This window comes from Rhamphochromis sp. 'chilingali', assembly GCF_963969265.1.
Source record: "Rhamphochromis sp. 'chilingali' genome assembly, chromosome: 14".
Taxonomy (NCBI): domain Eukaryota; kingdom Metazoa; phylum Chordata; class Actinopteri; order Cichliformes; family Cichlidae; genus Rhamphochromis; species Rhamphochromis sp. 'chilingali'.
This window is the reverse complement of record NC_137941.1, coordinates 21,795,124-21,822,797: the sequence shown is the minus strand read 5'-3', so window position 1 is coordinate 21,822,797 and position 27,674 is coordinate 21,795,124. Positions and strand designations below refer to the sequence as shown.

The window sequence follows — 27,674 nt, the reverse complement described above, 5'->3', positions numbered from 1 at the left end:
TGGGGCAACGACATCAGCAGAGAGAGGTTCACTGGTCGCTTTTGTATATGCGGATAATGCCATTGGCAACACAATTCCTCCACTGTTTGCGTTCCCACACCACACATACATTATGCAGACCACTGTGTCAGAGATGGACCAGTAGGAAATACTGGTAGTGGAAATAAATCAGGATGGGTGCAAGAAACAGATTTCCTCATCTTTCTGAAGCACTTTGCAAACCACACCAAGGTATGATAAAAAGTAATGGAATTGCGATGCTGGTGAACAACTACATTTTTTCAGCTTCATTGTTATGTTCAAAATTGGTGCAAGAGTTGTAGGTTATAATGCCCACTGAGCCAATGAGGCCAAACTCAAGGAAGACCAACCAAAATGAATGAAATATTCAGTTGCAGAAATTTCCATTGTGGTATCGCAAGAAATAAGTGGTTATATAAATATATGAGTATACATAATAGTTATTATTCATAGATACCTACATCCTAAGTTCCTGTTATTCTTCTGAAAGAAACAGAATGAGTGTGTTACAATGGTAATGCCAATGGTAATGCCAGGAGAGGCAGTATTAGTTCTGTGTTACATTAATGTGTAAGGAAGTGGAAGAAGTGTGTGTCCTGTAGGAGGCAGTAGAAAATGGATGCTCATGTTCTGTACATGCCCTGAAAGAAAGGTTCAGTAAACCAGTGCAACGATACTCCGGTGTAAGGCTCAATTATTGTATTTTTATTTTTTGAAGATGCAACATCCATAATTTGTCTTTTTTGGGGGGTTGGAATATGTTCAAAAGCTAGATTTCTGCATTCTGTCACACACACACATAGCTACATAAATGGCTCTAAGTGCATTCATGTGTTGAATAAACAAAGATTACATGTTAATGTTTTGTTAGTACCCTTATTTCATTGTGTTACATTTTACCCCAGGATATGTTACAACTAACCCAGACTGGGTTAATTGTAACATTTCACTCTTTGTGTTTGAGGCCATACCAGGCAATGGGTAATTGTGCTGCAGAGAAAATAGCTGCAGTATTTAATAGCAGAGACATGTAAATACTTTGCATTACATTTTGAATCCACTACCTTAAAAGAGCTTCAATTTACAGACAGAAATGTCAAAAATGTTACAACTATCCCCGGTCTCCCCTACTTGACTCCCTGGTATAACTCTCAAACACATAGCTTAAAGCAGATAACTCATAGACAACTGGAGAGGAAGAGCTGGAGAGGAAATGGGCAAATTTAGAGCAAATATAGAAGATCATCCTTTAGCCTAGAGAATCAGTTTGCTGCTTTATAAGAAAGAACTCCGTAAAGCTAGAAAAATATTACTATTCATCATTAATTGAAGAAAATAAGAACAACCCTAGGTTTCTCTTCAGCACTGTAGCCAGGCTGACAAAAAGTCAGAGCACTGTTGAGCCAACTCTTTAATGTTAACTAGTAATGACTTCATTAACTTCTTCACAAATAAAATTTTAACCATTAGAGAAAAAATTACCCATAATCATCTCACAGATGTAATATTATCTGCAGCTACTGTCAGCACCACTGACATTCATTTAGAGTCTTTTTCTCCAAATGATCTTTCTGAGTTAATTTCAGTAATTACTTCCTCCAAACTATCAACATGTCTTTTAGACACCATTCCTACAAGACTGCTCAAAGAAGTCCTGCCATTAATTAATGCTTCAAGCTATCTCTAATAATCAGCTACATACCAAGGGCTTTCAAGCTGGCTGTAGTTAAACCGTTGCTTAAAAGGCCATGTCTTGACCCAGTGGTCAATCTTCATTTGTTTCATATCAAAAATTCTTGAAAGAGTAGCTGTCAAAGATCTCATAGATCATCTGCAGAGGAATGGCTTATTTGAAGAGTTTCAGTCAAGTTTCAGAGCCCATCACAGCACAGAAACAGCTTTAGTGAAGGTTACAAATGATCTTCTTATGGCCTCTGACAGTGGACTCATCTCTGTCCTGCTAGACCTCAGTGCAGCTTTCAATACTGTTGACCATAATATACTATTAGAACGATTAGAGCACGCTGTAAGTATTACAGGTACTGCTCTGCAGTTGTTTGTATCATATCTATCTAACAGACTCCTCTTCACACACTGAGGTTAATTATGGAGTTCCACAGGGTTCAGTGCTAGGACCAATTCTACTTACATTATACATGCTTCCCTTAGGCAGTATCGTCAGAAGGCATAGCATACTGTACATTTTCACTGCTAGGAATGTCTTAAAGACATAAAGACCTGGATGGCCGCTAACTTTTTGCTCCTTAATTCAGATAAAGCTAAGGTTATTGTACTCGGCCCTGAAAATCTTAGAAACATGGTATCTAACCTGATTCTTACTTTGGATGGCATTACCTTGGCATCCAGTAACACTGTGAGTGACCTTGGAGTCATTTTTGACCAGGACATTCAATGCACATATTAAACAAATATGTAGGACTGCTTTTTTCCATTTGCGCAACATCTCTAAAATGAGAAATATCCTGTCTGAGAGTGATGCTGAAAAACTAGTTCATGCATTTATTACTTCTAGGCTGCACTACTGTAATTCATTATTATCACAATGTCCTAAAATCTCTCAAAAAAGCCTTCAGTTTATCCAAAATGCTGCAGCAAGAGTACTGACAGGGACTAGAAAGAGAGAGCATATTTCTCCTATATTGGCTTCCCTTCATTGGCTTCCTGTTAAATCCAGAATTGAATTCAAAATCCTGCTCCTCACACACAGGCCCCATCCTATCTTAATGACCTTATAGTACCATATGACCCCATTAGAGCACTTCACTCTTGCACTGCAGGCTTACTTGTTGTTCCTGGAGTATTTAAAAGTAGAATGGGAGGGACAGCCTTCAGTTTTCAGGCCCCTCTTCTGTGGAACCGGCTTCCAGTTTGCAATCTCTGCATCGAATCATACTTATTAATCTCTGCCTCTCTTCCACAGCATGTCCTTTATCCCGCCTTCCTTCTCTAACCCCAACCGGTCGCAGCAGATGGCCCCACCCCTCCCTGAGCCTGGTTCTGCCAGAGGTTTCTTCCTGTTAAAAGGGAGTTTTTCCTTCCCACTGTTGCCAAAATGCTTGCTCATGGGAAGTCATATGATTTTTGGGTGTTTCTCTGTACGTATTATTGTAGGGTACCTACCTTACAATATAAAGCACCTTGAGGCGACTGTTGTTGTGATTTGGTGCTGTATAAATAAAACTGAATTGAATTGAATTGAATTATACTCACCTCAGCTGATCATCCTAATCATTAGGATGCTACTTCATATAATATAATATATAAAGCATCATAAAAAGAAGTTTACATATGCAGTAATGATCACTGATTCATTATTGACTGAGCTGTGGATTATCCTCTGATATTACTAATAATTGGAGTGGGGGATAATTGAGAATATATGATGGTGATAATATCTAAATCACCCAGCACCTAAGAAATGAATGTAAGAGAGAGGAAAAGGAGAAAAGAAAAAAAAAATACTAGGATATGTGACTTGCTATAACTATTGGCCCAGTTTACATATTATGGTGGTTATATACTTCCTGTCCACTTTTTTAGTTATACCTGTTGCAAATATCTAATCAGCCGCTCAGCGCATTTAGGTATGTAGGTCAAGACAACCTGCCGAAGTTCAAACTAAGTATCAGAATGCGGGACGTATTTCAGAAACTGTTGATCTACTGGGATTTTCCTGCACAATCTCTAAGGTTTATCAGAGATATAAAATATTGGTGAACAGCAGTTCTCGATGAGAAAATACCCTGTTGATGTCAGAGGTCAGAGGAGAATGGCCAGATTGCTTCATGGTATCCTTATACAATACAATACTTTATTGTATTACATTATACTATAGTTTACACCCTAGATGGAGGCATTCTTTATGTTAAAGTTAAGATCCATGATGGGAGTTTTAAGTCTGTTTTCCCTCACTGTATAAAAGGAAGCTTGGATACTGTGTAAAGTGAGTGAGGGAGAAGCAGGTCAGTTCCATTCCATTTATCATTTATGGCATGCAGCCAGAGTGTAAAGTTCACAGATGAGCCATGTTGTAGAAGCATTTGAGCTCTTTGAATGATGTTTACTTTTCCTTTTGAGGATGTACACCACTGCAGACTTCATGGTAAAAACAGAAGACAAGCGTGCCTGAGGTGGACTCAAGTGCTGAGCTCAGCTCATTCAAGTGTGCTTGAAATTCAGTGAAAAACAAAGCTTCATGAATAAAGAGCTTTAAAAATGTTCCTGGCTTCACTCTGAAGCTCACTACATGCTAATTTTTCAATTCCTTCTTTATCAGTACCTGCTGAGGACATGAAGTACCTTTGTCTTTGTGAGTCTCCAGTGTATACAAAACCCGTGTTATATTACATTACCAAATGTTATCCAGTTATGGTTTTGTCTGCACTTTTTTTTCTTTCATTTTGTTCTAACGTAAAGAAATACTCACAGTGAGAATGACAAAAAAATAGAGACAAAACACATCCACAAACAAGCAAAATCATTCTACACAACACAAAATAACTTTACACAAAGGAAAAGGAGCAGAAAGACACACAAACCCTGAAACTGTTTATATTAGTCCAACACATGCCTCATATGAGCACCACTGTGTGTATTTTTATACTGAATGTTGTCAGTGTTTACTCAGCTCTGTATATTTAATAAGCTCTGATAAGAAAAACACAGGCTTCATCCAAGGTACACATGCATTATCAGACTCAATGAGCACTCAAAGATCAAATTCTGTGGTGACAATAGAAATTTACATTATAATAAGTGACACTGCTTACATGATGATATAAAGTGCATTTACTCAAATACAATACTTAATATAAGAGGGTATTTCTACGTTGTGCTACTTTGTACTTTTTATCTTCTTATAATGATGATCCAGTGATACAATGTATTATTATTATAATACAAATAATGACTTTATCTGTCTGTCTGTCTGTCTGGAGGTGAAGTGTGATTCTCAAGTGAAAGTGAAAAAATTCTTTCAGCACTATGGAAAACAGCTCATTCAAAACAAATCAGTTTCCAGGCTCTCGTGTAGCACCACTTTACATGTATTAAATCTGAATTTATTAAACACTGGCTGCACATGCCAGACACATGCCTGATTAAATGCTTTAGATTCATTGACTGCAGGTTTAAAACCACATAAATATGCCTGAAAGAGCAATAAAATGCAAATATCAATTAAAATCAGAAAACTGTGACGTGAGTGAAAATATATGTGTAAGAAAACATATCAACTTAATTTTTATATGCGAAGGTTAACAATGAATGAATAATTTAGGGATCAGATATACACATGCTGAGTGATGATACATTAGTGTTGAATGCAATTTTCTGTCAGGCTGGAGTACTTTCTGTTTTGTTGGTGAATTGGCATAATCTCATCTACTTTTTAGCGTAACTAGTACTGTAAAAAAGTCTGGAGCCACCCTCCTTCAAGGAGCATTCTAGTAATTTTTAAGAATAAAAAAGTGACTGGAATCAAGAATAAGCCAATTTTGTCTAAACATAACAGAAAACTAAGCAAAACACATAATTTCTTTCCATTTCTTTAGTTAAATCTATGAAAAATGTCAAACAGACAAATAATTACCAGACCTGAAAAGTATATAAAAGAGATAAACAGCATCTGAAAGTCATACCCTTAAGAAATAGGAAAGACCTGACATGGGAACTCATTTGCAAATCTGGACCTCGAGTCTACTTTTTATTGAAGCCTCAACAGAAACAGTCCCAGTCAAAGGGTGGCTGTCTAGAAGCCACCTTAAAGGAAGGGAAATGGGCTGGGCAACAACTGGACTGAAAATCAGTGGCAACAGGTCTTATGAAGTGATAAATCAAACAATGCTGGTTCAAATCAACTGATAGGTCAGGAGAGAGGTGCAATAGTGAGTTTTTACACCCAGCTGTAAAATACAGATTGAAACTCTGTCATCGTTTGGGCTGGACTGATAACATGCCAGTGCTGTGGATCTTGACAAAAATGATAGAAATCAACCATCTGTTTGAGTTTGTCTCACTGTACAGAACCATCTGGAGAACATCTGGCTTAATTTTTCAGCATGACAATGATCTCAAACACGCCGCAAATGCAGTAAAAGCATACCTCAATAGAAAAACACTATCAGTCATGGATTGGCATCCTCAGAAATCGAACCTCAACATTACTGAAGCAGTGTGGGATCACCTTGACAGAGAACAGAATAAAAGACAGCCAAAGAAGAAGAAGCTTTAGATGTCCTTCGAGAAGCCTGGAGAACGATTGCTGACGACTGCTTAAAGAAATGAAAAGAAAGTTTGTCTAAGAGAGTTCAGGCTGTGGTGAAGAAAAACGTTGTTGACTTTGGAGATTATAAGAATTGTACATACTCTGTTTTGTCATTTATGTTTGCACATTTCATTAAATCACTGCTCCTGTTTCCCATTTTTCCTAGCAATATATAAAGACAAGTTATTCATTATGTAAATAAACCAACCCCAACTCCAATCCTTTGACCGGTTTAAATGAGTCAAAGTTCAACAGGATGCGCCAAAAATCTGATGTCAGTATTACAAACAGCAGTTTCCCTTTAAAATGATCAGACATACCTGTTGTGTTTCTGAAGACTTCGCCATTTTGGGTTGGGAGTGTTTTTTTCAGTATTCTCCGATATTTTACAGAGCAAAGACTAAACTGACTAACCAAAAGAAAGAGGAGACTATAGCAAAGTTTTCTTTATTTAAAAAGTTATTAAGCAGTGCAATTGCAATCTGTAGTACAAATTCAAGGCACAGTATTTCCAGGAACACAGGTAACAACAGGCAAAGGCAAAAATACAAAGTGAACCTGAGCTGCAGAGTAGTAGAGAAGTATGGAGGCTGAAGGCTGCTTGGTTGCTGTTCTAAAATTTTTGAATAACAAAAAAATAAAATACAAAATCTGTCCTTGGCACCAGTGTGAGTCCAGTTACATCATTGAAATACAAAGTAAGACAAATTAAAAAACAAACAAACAAACAAAATATGATATGCATGTACAAAAACACAAATATTAAATCCACTTTTTCCTCAGGATTCATTACTGACGTTTTTCAGTGATGTTATTTCAGTGAGATGAGCCTGACTTGCTGTGGTTGGAGCTGTAACAGTTAGCATCTCCTGCGCAGCTGCAGGACAGTTTTAATGCACAGGCTGGCAGCGCTGTGCTGGGTCCAGGCTGGAGACCCTGTCACACTATGAGTGAGTCCCTGCTCAGTGCAGTGCTCTGTTAGGGAAACATACCAAGAGCAACATATTAGGAACTTCACTTTCATGCTCATGCAGGGTTAGCACAGCCTGGGGACAGAGCTTTGTAACCATGCACAGAAATCATGCAATACTGCAGTGGTTGCCACCTTGCTCATAGAGGAAGAAAGACTTTGGGATATTTAGAAAGCCAGAAAGCCTGTGTGTAATGGTTGCATGCTAGGCTGTGTTATAGAGGAATAATGCGCTTTCATTCATTATCAAAAATTAGGTTAGAAAAGCCACTGCTACATAAAGTCGTGTAGAAACAACACAAAATGATTTAGTGTTGACACCACAAATCTAAAATCCACAATACATATTATGTACATAACACTGAGAGACATTATTAAAGATATATAAAAGATATTAAAGGACAAGGCAGATGTTTTTTTCTCTATATTTCTTACTGTCAACAAATCTCATGTAAAGCTCAAACCAGCAGTGTTAGTTTACGCACACAGTGCTTCTGTAAACGTTGAAACCAGCTTTAGCAGATTTTGGGAAAGCATAGCTTATAACATTTATCGGCTATTTTGTTTTATAAACCAGCTCAAAAGCTTGTTAACACAAATATATAATCACAGGGAAGCAACTCACTGATTTAAATGACTTTAAACATTGCGTGATAGTGTTTCTTGCTTTAACCTAATAGGAAGGTAACAGTAACTCATATAATGTTTGGTTACAACCAAGGTATGCAGAAGAGCCTTTCTGAAAACACTACACGTTGAACCTTGAAGCAGATCAACTGCAACAGCCACTCTTGTCAGCTAAGAACAGGAAACTGAGGCTACAAGTCACACGTGCTCACTAAAATTGGACGGAGAAAACGTTGTCTTGAATGATGAATCTTCATTTCTGATGCGACATTCAGATGGCAGAGATGGAATTTGTTGTAAACATAAAAAGACAGATCTATCCTGGTTTATATCAACAGTTCAGGACATGGTGATGGTGCAGTGGTGTGGGGAAAGTTTTCTTGGCACACTTGAAGAGCATTATTTAAATGCTACAGTCTACCTGACTGTGTATTGTTGCTGACCATGTCCATCTTTTTATGGCCACTTTGCACATCTTTTGATGGGTGCTTCAGAAGTGTATAGTGGAATATTGTTTTTAAATTTATATAAGAGATAAACAGCTGAATGCTTATTTATACAGCAGTCAGCCTTGAAGTTACATAATAGGTCAACCGGACAGTTGTTTCCAACCATGTGATAAAAGCAAGTGAGTTGCTCCCTTTTAGCTCAGTTTTGGTCTCCACCAAGTCTTGTAGGGATATACTTGGTTGTCTGTTTCATAACTGCTCCACTTACTATGAAAGAAAGTGTGCTAACTCTACTGCTTTAGTACTGAACATATAACAGTATGTGTGTGGACTATAAAATAATAAGAGTGATCTGAAAAACAATAAAACATTGACCTGATTGCAGAGCTGTGGGCTACTACAAAGCTACTGCTAATTAATTGGGGGTTTGTCCATGAATCCGTTTCAGTACGGAATAACCTGGAAACAAACAATAGGTCCCAACTCGACTCCAATTATATCGATATATAAAGTTCACCTGGAAACATTTTTACTTACTATTTTTTTTCATAGCATCATGATGATGAATGTGGGATTAAGTCAGGATGAACGATAGTTTTTAAACTACATAAACCTTTTGAGGACATTAATTGACAGAAAGGAATAATTCATGACTTGATTACACAGACAGTTGTTTCTAGACTGACACATTGCTGGTTTTATGCTTTTTACAGTATTTGCTGACAGTAAGACGAAAATAGGATATCACCAGATTTGTCCTGCAACAGTTTACAGGATTTCAAGGCTCTTTTTCCTGAAGAACAGAAGAGGAAGTCCTTGTTCCTGCTATAAGTAACTCACCAGATTTCTGCTCCTTTCTCTCTCCTCTCTGCCCCCTTGCAGTGTGTGGGACATTCCCTGGTTGGGGCGGGTGTAAGAGAAGGGCTTCATGGCTGCCTCTGTGGTCCTGTACCTCTCTGATCTGGGAGGTTCTGCTGTGCGGTACCGCTCTGTAGTTTGGTCAGCCCTGCGGTATCTCTCAGCCTCGAGCTCAGAGTACGGAGGCAAAGAGTCCTCATCTTCTGGGCGGTTGCTAGGTGAACGGCTGTAATAACTATCGCTGCCCTTTCCTCTGGAGCTGCCTTTAGAGGGAGTGTCACTGTCCTCGTCCATCCTCCCAGCACCTCTGTCCCTTCCCCGGCCCCTCGTTTTACTCTCAAGCATGCTGTTGAGCAAGGTGTCATCATAGGCTCTGCTTTGGGGCAGTCGAGACGGGCGATCACTGTCCCACGTGTCCCTTCTCTTTTGCAGTACTGGTGACGGGCTGCGGCGCCCCCAGCCATCATGTTCATTTCTATAGGAGCGCCTGGGAGGGCTGTAATCCCGCTCATAAGGCCGGTCTGATGGCGCACCCCGACGTCCATGTGCGCTATAAGACCGAGCGAATTCCTCCAGCTCATCCAGAGAGCCCGTGCGCCCTCTTCTGCCCAACGTCTTTCTCTGCAGGTTCTCCGATCGGCAGTTCCACCTACAGCGAGAAGCAGCCCACGCTATACATGTTAATAACAGAACAAACAAAACTGGAGAAAACATTTATCTCACCAAGCAGCAACCTCCAGGGCTGACAAATGAAGCCAATTTAGAAAACCCTTGTAGACTCCCATGTTAGCTACTTTTAGCTGATCCCTTATTCTCAATGGGTCACTACAGCGGGATGCTCTGCACGTTTGACAGAGGAATTTGTGTCTCCTCCCAGGATCAAACCAGGGATCTTTCATTTGTTGGGCAAAAGTGTAAACCACTACACTAAAAGCCATTACTGCAGACAATGTTTACATCCTGGTTTAATTTTGCTTTTTAACAGCTCTTTCAACAATTTTTTAAAATGGTAATTACCTGTATTAACGTTCTATTCATGAACAGTTTTGGTGAGAGAAAATAGTCGTAGAGTAACACGTCACTTTCAGGAGGTTTACATTTGGACTGCTTTTACTTACAAAGGGGGAAAAAACGTGCAGCCACGTTTGCTGCAGGTGATGCAGTGAAGTACATTGAATAGTGGATCAATTATAATTTATTGTTTCTACTGGCAAAATTACATTCCTTAGCAATAATTTGTGGTTGACAAAAAAGTATTTCAGCCATTTTTTATGGTGTTATTGTGTTTTGCCTATGAATATCTTTGGATTCACTTTGCTTCAAGCAACATAAAGACGTCACCGTGACACATCTACTGTCAAATGTTTTCTGGCATTAAACAGTAAACACAACAACCTGATAGAAACTCTTCAGAGGGAAGCATCTCTCCACCTTACCTGCGGTCCAGTTCATCATCTGAGTGGTTAATTCTGTCTTGTCTGAGTCTTCGGCTTTGTGTAGGTGGAGCTGCTCTCCGCACCGACAGGTCATCGAGGTCTGCGATAGGTGGAAGTGCTTTCATCTGGACCGCCTGAAAGGTGTTTCTGAAGTCTGTAGTCCCTCCATCATGAAGCGAGCTGAGCTCTGATATGCTCCTGGCTGCTGGGACAGACACATCACTAACATGATATTTGCTGTTTATACTAATAAAGTCATTTTGAATGAACAGCGGGTGGTATAAAGGTATGAATGCATTCAAGGAAGAATAGGATCAGACGATGTTTTTTATTTTTCTAATTAAAAAAAGAATCATTAGGGAACAAATTAATTAACATTAATATGACAAATGCACGATCTGTCTTTGTTATTACTATTATTATTATTATGAACACAGGAACTGCAGTGTATCCCAGACATTCCACAGTGATGCCATTAATGCTCCATACATGTGCTCATATTTCCAGCCTCTATGTGGGATTCAGCTGATCTATTTTGTACAATTGTGAAAAATAATCTACACCTTTAGATTATTAAGGTTATAAATTTCAGGACAATGTAAAAAAAACTAATCTGGTCCTTCTCAGGTTCTAAAATTACCTCAGATGAACAACAACACGTGACATATTACACTGTATTGTTATTTATTTAGCAAAAAACTAACCCATAAAGCAGAGCAGTTTGTGAGAAAAATATGTACACCCTTACTGCCTCCGTAGTCATTAACAGTGCATCGTTCCACCGTGAGAAAGATTATTTACAAATTTAATCTTCCCAAGTGGCCTTTCCAGCAAATTCACCCTAATTTCACACTGCTCAGACCCTCTCGCTCTACAGGCCCCAGTCAGCATGTTAAACGTTGGAAGTCCAGACTGTAGAATTAGAAACAGACTGAACAAGTGTGACATGCTTGGAAGGGCTGCCAGGTACAAGCATCTTCTCTCTAAAAGCAATATTCTTGTGGAAAGGTTTGGAAAATTGCTTCTAAATAAACCTCTAGACTTTTAGAACAATGTTCTTTGTACACATGATGCCATGGTACTGGGACTTTACCCAGCCTTTTTTTATTCTTTCCTTTATAATGATGATTTAAGTTCAAGTTTATACAGATTTAGTCTTGAGTTTTATTCATTTATGTTTATGTTTACTTGTATTTCCAGGTTTTGGTTTCTTATCTTTGAAACTCATCTTGCGTGTTTGTCTCATCGCTGTGTCTTGCGTGTGAGTCTGTTTGTGTCATTTGTGTTTACGTCTCCCTCGCTCAATGTGTGTCTCGCTCCCTCTGTTCCCTGTACCTAGTCAGTCTGCATCATAGTGTGTGTTTCTCGTACTTCCTGTTTTACTTTGATAGTCTCCAGTATTGTCTGCAACATGTTTTGTCCCCTGTCTCGTCAATTAGATTAGGTCCAGCTGTGTTCCCCAGGTGTTTCCTCTTCGCCCTGATTCCCTCTTGTGTGTATATATTGTCTGTGTCTCCCTCTGTCCAGTGTTGTGATCTCCCTTAATGCTGTGTGTTCTGCCTGTCAGTTTAGTTTCTAGTTTCTCCCAGTTTGGTTTCATGTCCTTTGTATTTCCAGCAATAGAGCTGAGTTTTGAGCTCAGTCCTGCTTGAGAGTCTGCATTTTGGCTTTTCAATCCTGCCTGCCTCATACAGCCTTTATGACAGATGGAACCAAAGCGGAGTTGTCTGGCTTTAAAGCGTCACGTTTGGAGAAAAGCAAATCAACATATATCAGCACAAACACCTCATAGCAGCTGTGAAGCACTCTGGTGGAGAGGTGGTGATTTTTCACTTGGTTGCAGTGACAATGATGGGAATATTACAAAGGAAATTCTACACAGACAGGCTTTTTTTTTTTTTTTTTGGCTTTAGCTGAGTCGACAAAACCTAAATCCCACGTTGGAGATAACAGGTATCATGATGGTGGATTTCTCTGTAATGCCTCTGTGTGCACTCCCATAAAAAGGGGCGTTTCACAGATCATAAAACTCACTCCTACACAAAACAATCCCTGTGAGTGTCACTTACTCCAGACAGAGACATTATCAGATAATAATGACTACTCAACTCATCTGTTAAGTACGGCTTAACAAATTACATATTTCCCCAGAAGAGTCTTTATTCCACTTGAACCATGCAGCAAAATAAAAGAATCCGTTAAAATGACAATTTTAAGCCAAAACTCTGAACATAACCTGGTTCTAACCAGACTATATGTTCAGTATACGTTACCATGGTGATTTAGCAAGGTAGAAAAAGAGACACAGACAACTCTGACTTGACAAAGCTGAGAAAAGAAGATGTGCTTCACATATTTTCACATGACTGTGTGTTTTCAAACTCATGAAAAAGCATGACTCCACAAGTTAACCTTGCAATTTGTGAATGAGAAAAAAGGGACAGATGTTGTTTTTTTCAAATATGAAAGGATTAGACGGCAACTAGTAAGATTTAATTCCCACAAACCATGCACATAAAGCACATACATACATATAAACGCACACACTGCCACACAGATTAAAGAAACTAGCCTAATCTGTGCAGGCTTACATTTGAATGCTGCCATCTTGCTGCGCGGAAACTGAGCCAGCTCCTTCTCTATGTAGTACAGAACTTTTATTGAGTCCTGGGCTGGACTGGCTTTGAGCTGGTAACCACTGCGCACTGTGAATGTCAACACACACACACACACACACACACACACCTATAGATAGATTGAGAAAAACAAAACCATGCAAGGACGCACACAAACACTCTTGAGTGTGCAAAGTATACGAGACAAAACAACCTTACGTGTTAATAACGGATTAAATTCAAAAAAAGGAAAAAGAGAAGAACATTTCTTCAGACATTTCAGACATTCAGACTTTTCACTGTAGAGACAAGGATGATGGATGAAATGAAGGTTAGTCGTGTCAGTGTTTGATGAAGAGAAAAAGGCAGCTGTCACTGACGTTTCTATGTAAGACTATAAATAACGTTAATTACACCACTTGTTCAAATAGTTCTCAGAGAAGGTTTTAGAGCTCAAAAGCAGTGATAAAGAAGAGTGAATACTGAGCTCATCAATATTGTTTTTGCCTCTCCAAAAGCGTTAAAAACAGTTATTGAACTTTCAACACTAGAACCGCTGATCCCAGTCATTTTGACCCCATCCTCCAACAGTACCAGCAAAGAAGTCATTTCCAAAGAAATCAGTTAAGTTGTTCATTTTCATCTATTTTTTGAATAATAATAATAATAATAATAATAATAATAATAATAATAATAATAGCAGTAAGATTTGACAAAGTATTTAATCGGTTTTGGGGTTTTAATAATTTTGATTATTTTATTACAAATCACAAAGGTGAAATTAGAATTTCCATCAATAAACTATGAGCACAATAAACAACACGTAACTACCATATGCAAATATTAAATATATTTTGCATACAGGCGGCCTATAACTTATTTTGAAATTTTACCTGTAAAATTACAAAATAATTCTCATCTTTCAGGAACCATTTGAATTCTTCCTCTACTACTCACCTCCAGACAGGTTATTCTCCACTGAGGGGATCGAGTTGATCTTTGTGTCCGTGTAAGAGGAAGAGGCCACAGGGACCACAGTAGGTATACCAGGAATGTAATAGGGATACACAGGGACCTGAGCAGCAGGCTGTCTGCTCTTTGCCATCTTCCCCGCTTCATACACTGCATAAACAACACACTTTCATTGTTGATGTTAAAGAATGGGGATATTCAATTAAAAAAAGGACATTCATTTTTTTTAAAGAGGATGCAGGACAGTCATTGGGTTGTTTGTGTTACTCACGGTGTCGTGGGCAGCAGCAGGTGTCAGGGCAGCAGCAGCAGCGGACGTAGCAGCAGCAGGAGTGAGGACAGCACTGGCACCAGCAGATCCCCAACAACAGCAGGAGCAAGATGCTGCCCAGGACTACAGATCCCACAAACGCCCATTCTGATTTACATACATACAAAAAAAAAAAAGGTAACAGTCAATGATTAAACACTCTGAACAGTGATTTAACATCACTACACCAAAGTGAGAAGTTCAACCAGTGGAGGTCAGCAAAACCAAGATTTTCACATAACAGTCATATCTAGTGGTAACTAGATGCAACTGAAATATGGCCACAACCATTAAAATAAGTCAGACTGGGCCAAACTCAAAAGGATTTGTGCAGTTTGTGACAAAAGCTCAATATCACTAACGTTACGTTAAAGAAAAAAAATGAAGCTGAGTGAAGAAATTCAGCCAAAGGGCTGAAAATTGTTCTCCGAAGTTCACAGTCTTTTTTGAAATGTCTTTGTTTATTTCAGATCTCAGCATTTGAATTGCTGAAATGTTATAACTGACAAAGATTTTGGACAAAAAAATAAACCCAGTCTCTGTTTTTTCTATTAAAAAAAGCTGATGTTTGGCGCTCTCCTCCACTGATGTACCCGGACAACAGACCCCTACAAACAGGAAACTTTAGGGGATATCAAAGGAAATCAGAGTTACTTTTATCCGTTCTCACATCTTTGAACCATCCAAACCATAACAACAGACTTCCTCAGGGTGTGCCAAGAGTCAAAATCCACTCACTAACAACACATTTCCCCTGTGAAATTTGAAATCATAACTGGAGGTAAACAATAACAACTACAACTCTGTGAATTTGGCTTCATGTAGCTTCACTAACTGTGTTCATATCGGGCGTAGAAGCTCCAGCTACAAGGCTGTCATGTTTATTCAGTCAAATTTCTAACAAGTGAATGTACATTTGTTAGTCAAAGAGAGTTTTATCTGGTCAGTTGGAATTAGAAACATCAGGAGGCAATAGAAAAGCTGGAAAATGCCAGGCAGAGAGACAGACATGCAGCGTAGGGACCGTACCTGGCATAATCTCCAAATCAAACTCAGGGAGTAGATCTTGCTGCTCACCTGTCCTGCCTGCAGAGAGAGGGAGAGGACAGGTGAAGGCCGGCAGAGGAAGCGGGAAGCGGGAGTCAAAAGGTCAGGCAAATTAGCAAATTTGGCAGAAGGCAGATGATTAATGGTCATGCACTATTTGGGGAATGAAAGTTTAAGTATGAAAAAATGGGTCTGCATCTAGAAAATATCAAACTTATCAATGAAGACGTTTGTTGTTGACCATGCTGTCTGTGACAAACTGAAATCTCTATTAGATGGACTCCCGTGACATGTGGTTCACATGTTCACATCCCAAAAGTTTGACCCTTTTTGATCTGGAGGTCCATTTACTTCCCATTTGTACCACCAGGATGTTTTATATAGATAATAACTAGGGGTGCAACAATACATGTATCTGTATTGAACCGTTCGATACAGTGCTTTCGGTACGCATATGTATTGAACGATACAAAATTTTAAATTTATTTGGTCAACTTTTCTTCTGACGATGCCGTCTGTGTTGAGGGCTCAGTGGATCTGCGTTCAAGCGCAGATCCACTGAGCGCCACCCATATGCATTCACTCAAGTTAGCATGGCAACTGCCTCAACTCTACTGTATGAATGTGAGAGTGAATGAATAGTGGTATTGTAAAGCGCTTTGGGTGCCTTGAAAAGCGCTATATAAATCCAATCCGTTATTATTATTATTACCCGAAATTGAACCTCCTCCACCGTCATTCAGATCTGGAGTTTGGAACTATTTTGGTTTTCATGTGAAGAATGACCCTACTTAAGCACATCGTGGACAAAAGTACAACAGTATGTCGGATGTGCCACGCAATGCTCAATTAAATTGGTGGGAACACAACGAATATGACTGCACATTTACGCCGACATCACGCTAGTGCAAAGACAAGTGGAAGCAGACAAAAACAACAACAAGCACGCATGCTGCAAACCTTACCCGACTCAATTAGACAGCTGTTAGAACATGAAAGAGATAGAGAGGGCAATCGCTACTTTTATTGCTGTCGACAAAATAGCTTTTATTTTGGAAAGAGCCATATATCTGTAATAAACTCTCGTTTCCACATATGAGCGATTTCTCCATCAGATACATTTTTTTTTGTTATTTTGTTGTTTCAGCAACATTTAATTTAAAAACTGTACTTTTGAGTTAAAAGAAATATTTATAATTTTAATAACTTGACATGAAAATTTTTTTTGTATCGAAAAAATATCGAACCGTGACACCAAAGTATCGAAACGAACTGAACCGTGAATTTTGTGTATCGTTGCACCCCTAATAATAACATAAAATTCATTGTTCCCAGAGATCCCTCTCTGATCTCTTGAACTACAATATGACCCACGTGCCAGACAGCAAGAGGTAGACTAACAAAAAGCAAGCCTTTATTAGCTGCTGGCAAATTAATAGGTATAGTTGAACTGAGACTAAAGGAAACACAAAATAGAAAGGGCCACAAGGAGGCTAAGCTAAGAGAAACTCCCAAACACCAACACAGAGTCTAAAAGGTGATTATAGCAAATACAAAGGAAGACAGGACTATTTATACACTGGGGGCTGATTGGAACAAGACAGGGGTAAAGACAATCAGGATAATCACAAAGGAGCCAGTAAAACCTGACATGAAAGAAAACCAACCTTCAAAGAAATCAGGAAAAAACACAAGAGACAATTACACTGCAACACAAAAACTAACACTAACAAGATGTCAGATGAAAGGGAGCACAGGAGGGCAAAGGCACTAACCAGAAAGATGAGACAGAGGGAGCAACAGATAGGGATCCCAAAAGGTTGATTCTCTTCATCTGCACAATAACAGTAAATTTGCACAATAACTGAAACAAGGCCCAGTTATTGTGCAAATGTACTGTTTATAAGGTTGGGGAAACCTGAAGTCAGCTGAGACGGAAGAAGTCACTTGGATGAGTGAGGAAACGTTTCTCCCACTGAAAACGCTACGTCCAGATGAACAGAATCAACCTTTTGGGATTTACTTACCTGGATGATTGAGCATGCATCAAGACAACAGATAGGGAAACACAGAGGGAACTAAACACACAAAAAAGCTAAATAAAATAAAGTAAAACTTAAAAAAACTATTAAAGCCTTTTTCTTTGATGCCATGCACAGTCGACGTGTCTCAGCATTAACATTAAAACTGCACACTGTTAACTGAATGCTGTTAATCATTTTACATGCATGCAGACACCCAAACACATGCAAGCAACTGAGACGTGAGAGGCAACAGACAGGGAGGTTTGGAAACTGGGACACTGATGGCACCAGGACAACAATTTACCGCGCAAGCTCGTCAAAACAAGGTCATGCAAGTCGCGCTGCTGTGAAACAATGTGCCTGTTGTGCTCAATATGTATGACATAAAGGTCAAAATCAGAACAAAAATTCAAGGAAATTACTCGCTGAATACAGAAAGGGATCAGCAACAGGTGTGCAGGAGTCAGCTACGGATGTTTTTAATGTGCTTATTATGAGGTCTGAAAACCCTGATTACAGTAAAGACTGGTTACTGTCTGACATGGCAACACTGGTAGACTAAACAACCCCTGGTACTGAGGCTGCAGAGTGTGCTGAGTAAGCGCTTATTAAGGAGTGGGGAAAAAAACAGCCTTGCTACCTTGGCCCTGCCTCACTTGACTGCATACCATCCGTAACCTGAGAGAGCTGAGGAGCTGTGCAGCTCCGAGAGGGAGGGGAGGTCGACGAGTAAGAAATGGACAGTGTTGGGGAGTAACGGAATACATGTACCGCCGTTACGTATTTAAAATACAAAATATGAGTAACTGTATTCCGTTACAGTTACCGTTTAAAAGGGTGGTATTCAGAATACAGTTACTTTGTTGAAATAAATGGATTACACTGCAGTACTTTCCTGTTTCATATTGTCGCGGGTCAGGACTGTTTGGGTTTTGTTTGACAGCTACGTTCTTTTGTTCCAGGCGGCAGCGTTACGGTTGCCATGGTTACAGGGAGACACGCTCTCTCTCTCTCTGCGACTGTGTGTTTCTTGGGTGAGAGAGCGCATTTTCGTTGTTGTTGTGCTAAGCTAACAGGCAGAATGCTACAAGAATGTAGCATCATGGGCAGTGTAGTCCGTGTTGCAGGGAGAATGCACTGCCATACACGTTATGGGTCTGTGAGCGCAAGGAGGGAGAAAAAGGGGAGTGGAAAGGTACGAGTTGTCATCGAGGAAAAACGGGAGCTGGAAGCATGTAAATATAATAATAACCACTGCAGCCAAGAAGAGTGCCTGACGAGCCCAGTTGTAAGTAAGCTATTAAGACTCGACTGTACACCGTGTTCGTGTTTTCCTCCGAAAACAATAAGTTCCGTTGGAGCAGTCTTTCAACGCCTCTCTCTGTCTCTCGCAAGAAAGTTGACCCACACAACAAAGTAAAGCTATTTTTCGGCTACGAGCCGACAGGGACCCCGCCGTATTAGTCAGAGGTCCCTTTACTACAGTTCGGAGTCGCGGACCTTCAGTAATAGTAATAAATCACACAGCAATAGTACATTCACGTTGTTGTAAAAAGCATGATAATATATTAAGCAATCCAAAGTATTCAGAATACGTTACTGTCATTGAGTAACGTAACGGAATACGTTACAGAATACATTTTGGGGCATGTATTCTGTATTCTGTAATGGAATACATTTTAAAAGTAACCTTCCCAACACTGGAAATGGAGGAGTGCATGAGAAGATTTTGCAAGGCAAAAGGGAGGGAAGGGGAGTGAGTGTGAAAGAGAACTGAGTAAATGTTATCAGCGTTCAAGGTGCTGGTGAGCAAAAGAACACGCAAAGAATGTTTTTTTGATCATGTGCTTTCATATTTGAACTGTAGCCTAAATATGGAGTTAGAGCCAAGCAGCAGTTTTGTAGTAACGCTGGTGAAGAAAGTTGAATATAAGTACCAGAAACTTTTAAAAACAACCAGTTTGGCACAGAAAAAGTTTTACACACTTTCTAATTCTAACTTCAAAATTACAACATGCACAAGCTAAGAAGTTCAGCACTAAAGCCAAATGAGTCTTGTTATTCTCACACGTTTAAGCCCCTTCTTCTCTCCTGGGAGAAGACTGTAATCAGATTAGTGCTAAACTAAAGAGGGCTACATGAATAAGCAGACTTCATAAGCATCAGGCTGGCCTAACATAAAGGGAGAAAAGTAACTAACAGATCACACCATCAGTTATTTTTTTAAGTGTTTTAGTCGTATTTATTTCATATCACAAGCAAAACAAACAACCAAGTAGACTTTTTGATCCTGGAAGTGCAGCGCAACAGCAACATCGAAGCAGTATGCTGTGTTCCTGTATAAGTCAGAAGTTGGAATTCCAAAGTTACCAGTCGGAATTTGAATCTGGAACACCTCCTCACCTCAGAAAGTCGGAGCAGTCCCATCAACCCTGAGCTAACAATCCTGTTTTCCCTGGCTTTTTCTGGAACTTGCTAACTCAGGAGTGACATCACTCCCGACTTCCTGTATTCCAGTTCCAAGGTATCTGGAATGTTGCTTCAGATATATTCATTCACACAGTCAGGGTTCATAGGCAACAGACCAAAGAAACCAATCCTATCAACCAGGAAGAGTTGGCTAATCTCTCTGATGTCACAGTTGGGAAGTTTATCCAACAAAAGAAGGATGCTATTATTAGTTGTTCGATAATATCCTCATATCTACATGTGCATGTCTACATGTGCACGACTTCTACTGCCATCATCTGCTCTATGTTTCACTCTGTGTGTTTGCCTTTTAGCTCCTTGTGTGTGATGGTGAAACAGACACATGCAGAGCAAAGGAGCAGAGAGACAGGATGAGTGAAGTTAACATTACTGTTACTATAAGCAGTAAAAGTGAGCGCTAATTCATCTGAATGATTTGTGTTGGCAGTTAGCACTTAGCTGTTGTCCCATGAGCACAACCTACTGTGGATTTTTTAAAGGGCTTTGAACGCTCCACCAAAACAGCAGCCTCCAGATATTTTGGCATTGTGTGTGAGAACTACTAAGTAAAGCTTGAAAAAGTAAAGGGATAGGAAGGGGAGGGACAGCAGGAAAGGGGAGGGATTAATTTACATATCCCACACTGTACATGCTAATTGAGGCAAAAGGCTCAGCTTTTGCTGATATGAAGGGAATATTTTCATCTAACTGTATTGAATACATCAATGCTTGGAGGGGGACCGTTAACAAGCTCTTGTTTGGTCTGAAAATACATATTACCAAGTTCAACATCTTATAGTCTGGGTTAAACAAAAAGACAATCTTACGTAGTGAAAATGCTACTTCAAGATTTACAGTAAGTCATGACTCTCTGATCTTAGTGCTGAAGTGTTGGCAGTTTAGTGAAGATTTGGGAGGTATGTATAATGATTAACCAGTGATACTCCCCAATGAGCAAACGCCACACAGACAAACACGCTCGCTGTTGTTCAGCTGAAGCTCCCCTGCAGTCTTTGAGCCTCCTGACATACTGTGTAACTGACCTGAGATGTAACGGCTCCACAGCGGCTCTCTAAAGCGTGCGACCGGCTAAAGAATAGAGTCCGTTACAGAGGATCGAGGGCATGTAAAGAGGGAAACACCATTTAGCTGTTTCCATGGAAACCGTAGTAAGGGCACTCGGGAATGCAGCACAATTAAGAGACCACTTCTAAAACCTTTACCAACAACGCGCAGGAAAAAACTCCCAAACAAACAAATAGAAAAATATAGGTTAACTTTCTCGCATGCTTACCAAGCACCAGTAATTCCACCTGATCCTCGTTCTTCCCCTCCAGATCATCAGCGATCACAACTTTGCAGAAATACACCCCGCTGTCGCCCCACTGCAGCTCCCCAATACGCAGGTCTGCTTCTGCACAGATTACAAAACAAGGACAAAGATTATATTTCTACATATTTACAAATATTAATATGTCAAATGGCACAACGTGTTCACAAAGCAAACTTTTTAATGCTGCATTTTTAAAATTCAAGCGGAATCATTTAACACTGACGCCACCCAATAAGACTGTGGCCCAAAATTTGAGGACTATGAACTGGAACTCTTTTAAGATCGATGACATGCTATTGATTGTTCAGTGGGAAGTGAGAGTATTTTCCCGGTTATGCTTGTCTCTTTGTTAGAATTATAAATCAAAAAGTCTGAATTCATCTAAAGATCCAAAATCTGTAATTCACGTTTGGACTCAATACTGAAAAAGGGGAGGGAGAATGTCATGTCTTGACAAAAATATGTTCAGTTGAAATGCGAGGAAATGTAAGTCATGTTCTTAACAAAACACCACAAACTATCTGGATGTGAAGAAAATTTGTTAAGGGTCCCGAAGTCAGTTGTTTGTTTTTAATGTCAGTAATGAAAAAAATACTGCCAAACATAAAGAAAGTCATTATCGGCCTACATGTATTTCCTTTGGCCTTTATTGTTATTGGATTTTGTGACAACAGGAGGCCGTTGTTGACACATTTAAATGGCAGACGTGTTTTGTCCTGATAAGAAGCCCACATATGAATGGGCGCGAGGGCGGGGGCCTCTGTGTGGTACCGCCATTCTTGTAGGACTGAAGCAGAAGAGATTTATTTATAAAAAACCCCGTCAGCTCTGACTCATGTGTGACGATCAAACAGTCTTTCACCTTATTTCACTGAGGATAAAAGTGGCGACATTACTGTTTATGATGCTGATGTCTCTGCCTTTGTAGTGCTCAGCCAGCGTCATGGAGGCTCCCTGGGACGATGCCACTACCCGAACTGTGCGGGTGTTGTCAGAGCACTCCAGGTGGGACTTGGGTCCCAGCGCTGAGGTCTTGATGCCCAGGGTCTCCGAAAGGGAGAAGGACTCCTGCATGTGGTCTCGACAGTAGGACTTGTACCACCACTGCACCACCGGGAGCTGGACGGAGGACGTCTGGTACTGACACGAGAGGACCACGGACTGGAAGAGGATTGCATACTGCTTTTCCTTCTGCACTGAGACATGCACACTGTCACACACGCACACTGATGGACACATACAAGCAAAAAGAATAAAGCACAGGTGCTTTTGTTAATCTACTAAAAATGGACATATCAGTTCAGTTTGACTATTAAGTCATGCAAATGGTAAATATGCACGATGCTAACTTAAGCAAGTCAGTTCCACCTATTCTGCAGAATGAAATACAGAGTTTACAGACTCATTTTTTAGTCCAACCAATATAAGCGCCAGATCTGAAAACACACTACAAGCATTAAAATCCGTCCCATTTAAACAAAATTAAACCTTTAACATATTTGTTAATCAATAAATTATGTAACAACAATGAGAGGAGCCAATATGTTTAATGTCAGAACTGATTTGCATCAATTTTACTTGGTTAGTAAGTCAAAGATCTGATTAGGCTTTACACCACTACTTAGTTGCGATTTTATTATTAACTTTTTAACTACAGCTAAACTACAGTCTTTAACAAAACTTACCTTTAAATCTTAATGAGCTATATTAGACAGCTTTACTGTCCACTACTTGGTCATTTTGAAGGCTGCAGCTTTGTTGGTGTTAAATGATAATGTGACCTTTGTGTTATTGGGGGTGGGGTCACTCTGCCCCCCTCAACTGACTTCTTTCTAGTCAGTTATTGCAGCTCAAGCTCAAGTTAATTATTCTCTGAACAGTCTCTGCTTTGGCAGCAATCTCAGTAAGTAGTACAGCTAAGGGTGCTGATTTTGGAGTGCATGGGTCTATGCAAGTGAAACTTTGGGAAGTGTCTTTGGAACGATCAGCACGTGAAGCTAGTTTGCTTGTAATCATGGATACTAGATCATGAAGAAGATGTGAGTGGGAGTGCAAATGGTCTGTCTCTGTGCTAGTCCTGTGATAAACTGGCAATTGCACCCCTCGCCCCATTGGAGCTGGGATAGGGTCCCACCCTCTTGTAAGCCTTAATTGGCTGAAAAAGATGGATGGATGGATGAATCATGATGAATAATGAATTAGCTTATCTATCCTTAAACTGTGTAGCCTGTCTAGGTTTTCAGAGGATGAGTTTATTGCCTCCTGTAGCACTCTTTTAAATACACATATAATGCATCTTACTGTGAATTTCAGTTTATAACCTGTGTTTTGTGGACACTGCACGTCAGCTGCCTGTCCATTTCACATGCTCTGAAGCCGACTCTGTAATAATTTGCTCTCTGTCATCAAACTTCAGGTGAAGGAAAAGACTGCATAACTAGCGGAAGGTGATAAACTAGCAGGTGAGTCTAGATAAGAAAAGTTTGAAAACAGTAAAATGATGAAAGTGGCAACTTTATGAGCAGAGCAGCAGCTGCATCTCATCTTTATCTGTACAGATGACTGATGATGACTCTGTACTTCAGAGAAACTGTCATTATCATCATATCAAAACCAAAAGAAAGACAGGAGGAGAGATTAAGTGTGTGGGGGTCCGCTATTGTTCGGTGCTGGGGTCAGGAAGGTTAAATTCCAGTGTGCGTGGGGGGCTGGGGAGATCTAGGGAGAGGCAGGGGGTTGTCATCATAGAAGGAGGGGGGTGGAGCAGTCTGATGGGGATTTTCTGGTAGTCATATTAGCTCTAGGTGGGGCAGGAACTCAACTCTAAACATGTCCCAGAAGACAGGAAATCAAAACAAAACCAAGTCCTCCAGCCTGCATCTCCCAGGGTCAGTAAGAGGAGAATACACACTGTGTTTAGACATTTATCTCAAATGAGCACCTCTACAGCATTCTTCTGAAAAGACATCAAGTTTCCCTATTTCCAGGCAACAGTTAGGACTGCGAATAACTATTCTTCCCCCAGAAGGGAGACCCAAGGTAGAGGAATGTCATCACTGCTGGGCTTTTATTTGTCTGTCTGTATGTCAGCGGGATTACGCAAAAACTACCAGGCTTAATTCCAGAAAAATTGGTGAGGTGGAGGAAAGAAAGAGCTCATTGCATTTGGGTGTGGATCTACACCACATTCTTTGAAAAGGATGTGTTATCCGAGTAATTGATTTTGTCTGTGAATCCCAGGAAAAGGGTTATAAAGTCAAGCTGCTGTGTTTTCTTTTTTTCTGACATGTCCAACAATCCAAAACTCAAAGAAATTCAATTAAGAATAAGAAGTAGTTGCTTTCAGTTGCTGCCTTGTTAATAAGGAGTTGCCACATATTTGATCTGGCACATTTCTTTTACACCAGATGCCTTTCCTTACACAATCCCAGAGGGATTTGGGTCACGGGATCTTTCAATTGTTGAGTAAATGTGTAAACGACTACACCATGAAGTAGGGCTGCACGATTAATCATTAGAAAATCGCGATCTCGATTCATACTTAAAAAAAAAAGAAAAAAAAGACGACGACCACGATTGTACCGCATTTTGATCCGGGATGTAATCTGCATGAAAACAAGCGCTCACTCTTCCTGCTCAACAAATGACAAGGGCGGAGCCTTATACCACGTGATACAGAAGCTGTGCTGTGTGATGCTAAAATTAGCAGGGAAAAAACAACGGAGAACACGTCAGGGATGACGAGAAAGTGACAGGAGAAAATCCGTCCCGGTCAACCACCCAAACATCAATAACGGGAACCTTATACAGCGCTTCCCTATACACGTCGAACTCCCGCAGGCACAAAGAAATTACGGAGGCTATCACTTATGACCTGACCAAAGATATGGCTCCCATCAACACTGTGCAAAACAAGGGATTTAGGAAAATGATCAACACCCTAGACAAACGCTACACAGTGCCGTCCCACAACTATTTTTCTATTGTTTCACTACCTGCTCTATACACGCAGTGTCGAGCAACGGTGGAGACGGAATTTCAAGCAGTACAACATTTTGCGGCAACAACAAAACGTGAGACATTTGTTGTTTTTATGTTTATTTATTGTTTTTATGTTCAGTTTCAACTGTTACGAAGTTGATGTGCAGTTAATAAGTGCAATAAATATTTATACTGGAAAAGAGAATCGTGATCTCAATTCTAAATCGTGATTCTCATTTTATGCAAAATCGTGCAGTCCTACCATGAAGCCAGAAAAATATTGGTATATAAGCAGCAAATCTTTCAATTTAGAAGCTTAAACCAGAATGAATAAATCAACAGAAAAAAAAATCAACAATAATTTTAATAACTAATTTATTAGTTAGTCATAAATTTTCCTGGTTTTCTCCAAATGCACTAACATGGAGCTAAAAATAAACTGAAACAAAGAGTTACGGATATGACACTGATTACATCTTAGTCAACTTCTCCATTAAATGACTAATCAGCATGCTGAAGCTTTGTCAGCTTTGTGTTTTTAACATTAAGTTGAGGCCAGCTGGTCGACGTCATCAGCTTACTTCTTCCTCTGATACACTTTAACTGCACAAACAGGAGGAAGGGTCACCAAGCTCCTAAATTCCTGCCACAGAAAGCTGTGGTCTTCCCTGTATTTCTTTTTTTCATGGACCAGTCCATTGTTAGGGCTTCCCCTCTCCTGTCCCACTTGAGCAACTGAGAGGGGGAGGAGGTCGCAGACTCCCAGCCAATGGGAGTGTCAGGCCTTCCTCCAGCTGGATGTGAACAAACCAATTAAGCACAAGAGATTTAAATCAAACCGTTAGCCCATGAACTGGAATTCATGAATATCATGAGTTTGAGGTGAGAGGAGTGAGGACTGCTGTAACTGCTGACATGCATCATGATTACACCTGTTAACCAATGTTTACTGTCTGCCGTGACTCACTGTAGGTTAATGACTGGGTTTCAGAGGCAGCAGACAGTCACACCCTCACCACCTGCATACAGTGGAAAGGCCTCAACACATAAAGGAACATAAAGGCCTCAATTAAAGATTAGATGCCAGTTTAAACCGGGGTGAGCACAGTATGTGGTCGCAAATGTTTCCCAGGTCAAAGCCCTGCTCTTGGAAGCAGCACGTTTCCTGAGCAGTCAGACTTTTCCTCTCCAAAGCTGTCACATTTCCTGCCTTTACTTTGCAATACATTCCTTCACATTGACTCATTAGCCCAACAAAAAGTGATAAGGATGAATATAGCCACTGCAGTTTCACAAAACACTCACAATGTTCACAACAAGTGACGTGAAGAGCGCATTCTTCACAGATGCACCATCATCAGTACATTTCCAGCCTTCCTGTTTTTTTGGTACCCTTAAATATACACACTTATATATATAAATTATATAGTGGCCTTATATTTACATTTTGTATAACTAATCGGTCTGACTAATAAAGTGATAGTGAAACAGATCACTTGTGTTATTCTATAACTCAGATGAGTTTCTTAATATAAATAACAAAGACATGCATCATTTTCTTGTATTTTAGATTCCGAAAACAAACAGAAGTGCCTTTTTTCAAGCACATCTACCTGAAAATAGCTAAAATACATGTAGTATTTATTATTGTACTCCAAAAAAAGTACTTTTATAAAAAACACCACAGCACAAAGAAGTGCCTGTAATAGCAAAGCTATAACCCACAAATCAGTAAAACATCTTAGGACCACAACATACGATCGAAACAGCATTAAATACCAGAAAATAATTACTTGGGTTGCTCTATAAATGTTAATGGAGCAAACCATCGCTGTAACTGAGAATCTATTTCTCTTTATTCACTCAAATAAAACAAAAAGAAGCCTTTACTGAGTCCCGTGTAGCCCCTGGGTCTGGGATAAGCACCGAGTTTACATGGGATCAACCTGCTGCGCTTTAGCCGTAAAGAAAACACATTTTAACGTTTTACTTTATAAGGTAAGACCTACCTGAGGCTCCCAAAAAAATAGCCAGCCGGTAAACGTTCATTATATTGTCCGTTTTTATACTAACGAGTAGTTTAACCGTTTGTTGGTCATGTCGTTTTCCGCTAACTGCGTCTGCTGCAGACCGGACTCGGACTGCGTCTAACGGGACTGTACCACTTCTCAGGGAGGTGAGGCTCAGCACAAACACTGCACCGCTCTCAGACAACTTCAGCCTAAAATTTCGGCACAAAAACAGCGTATGTCATAAGTGTCTCGGTTGCAGGATAA

At 39.9% G+C, this 27,674-nt stretch overlaps 1 protein-coding gene across 3 annotated transcripts; it reads right to left on the bottom strand.

Moving 5' to 3' along the window:
* Positions 1-6,738: 6,738 nt before the first annotated feature.
* ildr2 (immunoglobulin-like domain containing receptor 2) lies at positions 6,739-27,564 on the bottom strand. Of its 3 annotated transcripts, none has more exons than XM_080902783.1 (9): positions 27,408-27,564; positions 22,314-22,643; positions 21,379-21,498; positions 15,574-15,630; positions 14,506-14,652; positions 14,220-14,384; positions 10,648-10,852; positions 9,194-9,860; positions 6,739-7,282 (listed from the first exon to the last, which is right to left on the bottom strand). In XM_080902783.1, exons 1-9 carry the CDS (start codon positions 27,445-27,447, stop codon positions 7,247-7,249), a joined length of 1,767 nt encoding a protein of 588 aa, XP_080758909.1. In that variant the 5' UTR covers positions 27,448-27,564; the 3' UTR covers positions 6,739-7,246. The 3 variants fall into 3 exon arrangements, with proteins under 3 accessions (XP_080758909.1, XP_080758910.1, XP_080758911.1); XM_080902784.1 differs by having other exon boundaries at positions 10,648-10,849; XM_080902785.1 differs by lacking the exon at positions 15,574-15,630.
* Positions 27,565-27,674: the final 110 nt, after the last annotated feature.